General features: G+C 54.7%; 1 protein-coding gene across 2 annotated transcripts in view; it reads left to right on the forward strand.

Moving 5' to 3' along the window:
* The window catches only part of SCAMP2 (secretory carrier membrane protein 2), a 30732-nt gene that overhangs the window by 18043 nt on the left and 8456 nt on the right, over nt 1-4233 (forward strand). For both annotated transcript variants that reach the window (XM_021715621.1, XM_008064203.2), the window contains 3 exons: nt 1170-1287; nt 2421-2549; nt 3166-3325. In XM_021715621.1, coding sequence (XP_021571296.1) covers nt 1170-1287; nt 2421-2549; nt 3166-3325 — 407 coding nt within the window. The remainder of the gene's footprint in view (nt 1-1169; nt 1288-2420; nt 2550-3165; nt 3326-4233) is intronic.

The raw sequence follows: 4233 nt of genomic DNA on the forward strand, positions 1-4233 counted from the left end.
CGCCTCAGCCTTCCAAGTAGCTGGAATTACAGGCATGTGCTACCACGCCCGGCTGATTTTTTGATTCATTGTAGAGATGAGGTCTTGTTGCCCAGGTGGGTCTCAAACCCACGGGTCAGGCAATCCACTCACCTCAGCCTCCTAAAGGCGCGGGATTACAAGCTGAGCCACTGAGCCCGGCTGGGGGTTTTTTTGAGTCAGAGTCTCACTCTTGTTGCCTAGGCTGGCGTTCATTGGCACACTCACAGCCACCCCAGCCTTGACCTGCTGGGTTCAGGTGATCCTTCCGCCCCAGCCTTCCAAGTAGCTGGAACTACAGGCACGCACCACCACACTCAGCTAATTTTTTAATTTATTATAGAGATGAAGTCTCGCCATGTTGCCCAGGTTGATCTTGAAGCCGTGGTCTCAGGAATCCTCTAGCCTCCACTTCCCAAAATGCTGGAATTATAGACATGAGCCAGTGCTCCCGGCCTAAATGACCAGTTTGATATCTACTCCCTAAAGGAGCCTGAGGTCTCCTCCTTCAGGAAAGACCTAGCCTAAGCAGCCACAGCAGCCCGCAGGCACGGGGTCCAGGCCAGGCCTGCCTAGCCTCACACACAGTCCCCCCACTCCTCCATCAGAGGTTCTGCTCTGCCTGGAGAGGAGACAGGCATGGACTTTGTACCCCGTGAGTCAGGCACAGTAGGGCCACACCCATGGGGGTGTCCTGGGTATAGCATAAGTTCAGGGGACCTGGGGCAGCTCGGCCACATATAGTCTGCCCTCTTGTGTCTCCTGACTCCACTCACTCGTAGCTGGTTTCTCCATCTCACATATACCCTCAGGTTCTCCAGGTGGAACTTGGGGCTCTAGGTTTCTGGCTACAGGGTCATCTCTTGCTTTTCCCCTTTGCTGTTATCCCCAGAGGCCACTGTCACTCAATTCTGCCTTAACTCCAGTATGGGGGGAGAGGAGGAGAAGCCACTGGGAACAGTTCTCCTGTCTCAGGCTTAGGGATGAGGTTGGGGCAGTGGAGGCATGTCACCTTGGCCTCTCTACGGTGGGCCTGGTGCCCGGGTCACTCTGTGGGACTGGGACTGCCTCTGGGCCTCCCTGCTGACATTCCCTACCTGCCCAGACTGACAGTGTTCCTATGTGCCCCCTGCCTCCCCTGTCCTCTCCAGGTCCTGGTGTCTGCTGCCCAGGCAGGTCTGCTCCGACAGCAGGAAGAACTGGATAGGAAAGCGGCCGAGTTGGAGCGCAAGGAGCGGGAGCTGCAGAACACGGTGGCTAACTTACACGGTGAGGGAGGTGCTGGGGACTTGACCGCCCTGTCTGGCTAGAAGGGGGTCCTGAGCCCTATGCAAGGGCCTTCCTGGCACTCAGCCTGAGCCAATGCCTTCCCGCGCAGCCTGGGAGCTTTGGAGGTCTCTGGATCATCCCAGAAGGGGCCGGTCCTGGGTAGAGCAGGACATTGCAGTCAGGAAACCTGCAGTGTGGTTCTGATGGACAGAACTTTTCCTGCCTCCTTCCCAGCTCTAACATTCTTTTATTCTTTGATTGGGATGCTGGTCCCACAATTCCTTGTTCATGGTGATGTCCCAAGTTGTCACACATTTTTTGTTTTGAGTTGGAGTCTCATTCTGCTGCCCAGGCTGGAGTGCAGTGACATGCTTACAGCCACTGCAGCCTCGACCTGCTGGGATCTGGCGATCTTTCTGCCTGAGCCTTCCAAGTAGCTGAAATTACAGGTGTGTGCCACCATGCCCAGCTAAACTTTTGATTTATTGTAGTGACGAGGTCTCACCAAGTTACTCAGGCTGGTCTTGAACCCATGGGCTCAGGTAGTCCTCTCACCTCGGCCTCCCAAAGTGCTGGGATTACAGGCGTGAGCCACTGTACCCAGCCTAAGTTGTCACACTTAATGGGCTGGTTGTTAATAAAAATAATCACCTAGACCATTTAACTCTCTGTATTTCCCAGTGCATTTATTTTTTGTGTGTCAGAGTCTCACTCTGTCGCCAGGCTGGAGTGCAGTGGCACGCTCAAGGCCACCACAACCTTGACCTGCTGGGCTCAGGTGATCTTTTCACCTCAGCCTTTCAAGCAGCTGATCCCACAGGCATGCAACACCACACCTGGCTAATTTTTTGATTTATTGTAGAGACAAGATCTTGCCATGTTGCTCACACTGGTCTCAAACCCCTGAGTTCAGGCAATCCTCTTGCCTCCACCTCCCAAAGTGCTGCTGGGATTACAGGCATGAGCCACCAGGCCCAGCCTCTTCATCCTTTTCCACCCTACCCTGTGCTCCATGCAGGACCCTGGTCCACTTGCTGGAACCCCTCTGTAAGATGTGGCTTGGCCCACAGTTTTGCCAGCGGGTGCACTCCCAGTGCTGTGCTCACCCATTACTCTTTCTTCTTGCTATGCAGTGAGAGAGAACAACTGGCCGCCCCTGCCCTCGTGGTGCCCTGTCAAGCCCTGCTTCTATCAGGACTTCTCCACAGAGATCCCTGCTGACTACCAGCGGATATGCAAGATGCTCTACTATCTCTGGATGTGTGAGTCCCGCTCTGCCCTCTGAGCTCAAGGGAATGTGGGTGTGTGTCTGGGCCTTCTGCAAACTCTAGCTTTCCTCAGTGCCTAGGCTGGCATGAGGGGGTGCCCTCTGCCCACTGGGAACCTCCTTGAAGGGGCAGTCCAGACCATAGATCAGGTCAGCGGGACTAGCCAGAGACTTCCAAGTCCCTGCAGAGCTCATTTCCTTAAAAGGCCCTCCTCAGGTGCAGGCCTCTCCTCCCCACAGGCCCCTGGACTCTGAGGGGTAGAGAAAAAGACTCCCTGCAGCTCCACTGCGGGCCATCCAGGACCAGAGAATAGAGTTGCTAAGAGAAAGACTTCATTCCCCATGGATAAGCCTGCTGTCTGCAGCCCCCTCCGCTCCCACCTCTAATCACCTGGACTGTCCTGTCACCTCTGAGGAAGTTAGTTTGATCCCTGGTTTTGAGGTCCTAGAAGACCAGGATTTGGGAGCACCCTGCGTAGGTACAGTCCCAGGTCCTCCGTTTCTACAGCTGTCCTCACAGCATGGACCTCGCCTCTTCCAGGGAGTGACTTGCCATGTTGGGGACCTTCAGCCACCTTGACACAAGAGTAACTCTCCTCTCTCCTCCTCAGTGCATTCAGTGACTCTGTTTCTGAACCTGCTGGCCTGCATGGCCTGGTTCTCAGGCGATGGCTCCAAGGGCGTGGACTTTGGCCTTTCCATCCTGTGGTTTCTCATCTTCACTCCCTGTGCCTTCCTTTGTTGGTACCGACCCATCTATAAGGCCTTTAGGTGAGTGTATGGCTGGCATCCCGGGTACCAGGCTAAGGGCCATAGGCCCCGGGGCTCTACCTAGACTTGGAGCAGAATAGAATGGTGGGGATTTCCTTTCCCATTCCCACCCATGGCCAGAGCAGCCAGGGTCAGGAGCCATGTTCCTCAGATGTTGCATCTAAGGTCTCTGAGCTGTCCCTGGACAGGCCCAGGAGACCAGAGGAAGGAACCAGGAGCCTTACCTGCCATCCATTGCTCCCAGTCTGGTGACTGGTGCCATGGTATTTCAGTCACTGGGCAGGGGGAGGGGACCCCCATTAGGGAGTGCCCTTCTGCGCTCTCCAATGTGCTTCTCAGGTAGTGCTGGACAGGTGCTCTTGAGGGCTGATCTCTCCATGCTTACTTCACTCCCTGATAGCCCAAGCACCCACTGAGTGCCAGTGCCTAGACTGTTAATGGATACACCTTACAGAACACCTAGGGATTTTGGAATTGTACCTCAGGGTTGATGTTTTCAGGGCTGGGAGCCCAGCAAGCCCTGGGACAAGGAGGCAGGGCACCAGCTGACCCATCCCCTGAGCCCTCAGTGTACTCCAGCTCTCAAGGACACAAAGGTGGGGGGGTGCTCAAACCTTGAAGTGTTTTGCCCAGTGTTCCCTATTCCCCAAATGTCTTTTCTTATCCAAGTGTACAGTTTTATTTTCAAAGATGTGTGCCTTTGCCTTAGATTTTCTAGTCTGTTAACAAATTACAGGCCGGGCATGGTGGCTCAAGCCTATAATCCCAGCACTTTGGGAGGCCGAAGTGAGAGGATTGCCTGAACCTGTGGGTTCGAGACCAGCCCGGGCAACTTGGCGAGACCTTGTCTCTGCAATAAATAAAAAATTAGCTGGGCGTGGTAGCACACGCCTGTAGTTCCAGCTACT

Source organism: Carlito syrichta, unplaced genomic scaffold (assembly GCF_000164805.1).
Source record: "Carlito syrichta isolate Samal-C Ts95f unplaced genomic scaffold, Tarsius_syrichta-2.0.1 Scaffold307224, whole genome shotgun sequence".
NCBI classification, from domain to species: domain Eukaryota; kingdom Metazoa; phylum Chordata; class Mammalia; order Primates; family Tarsiidae; genus Carlito; species Carlito syrichta.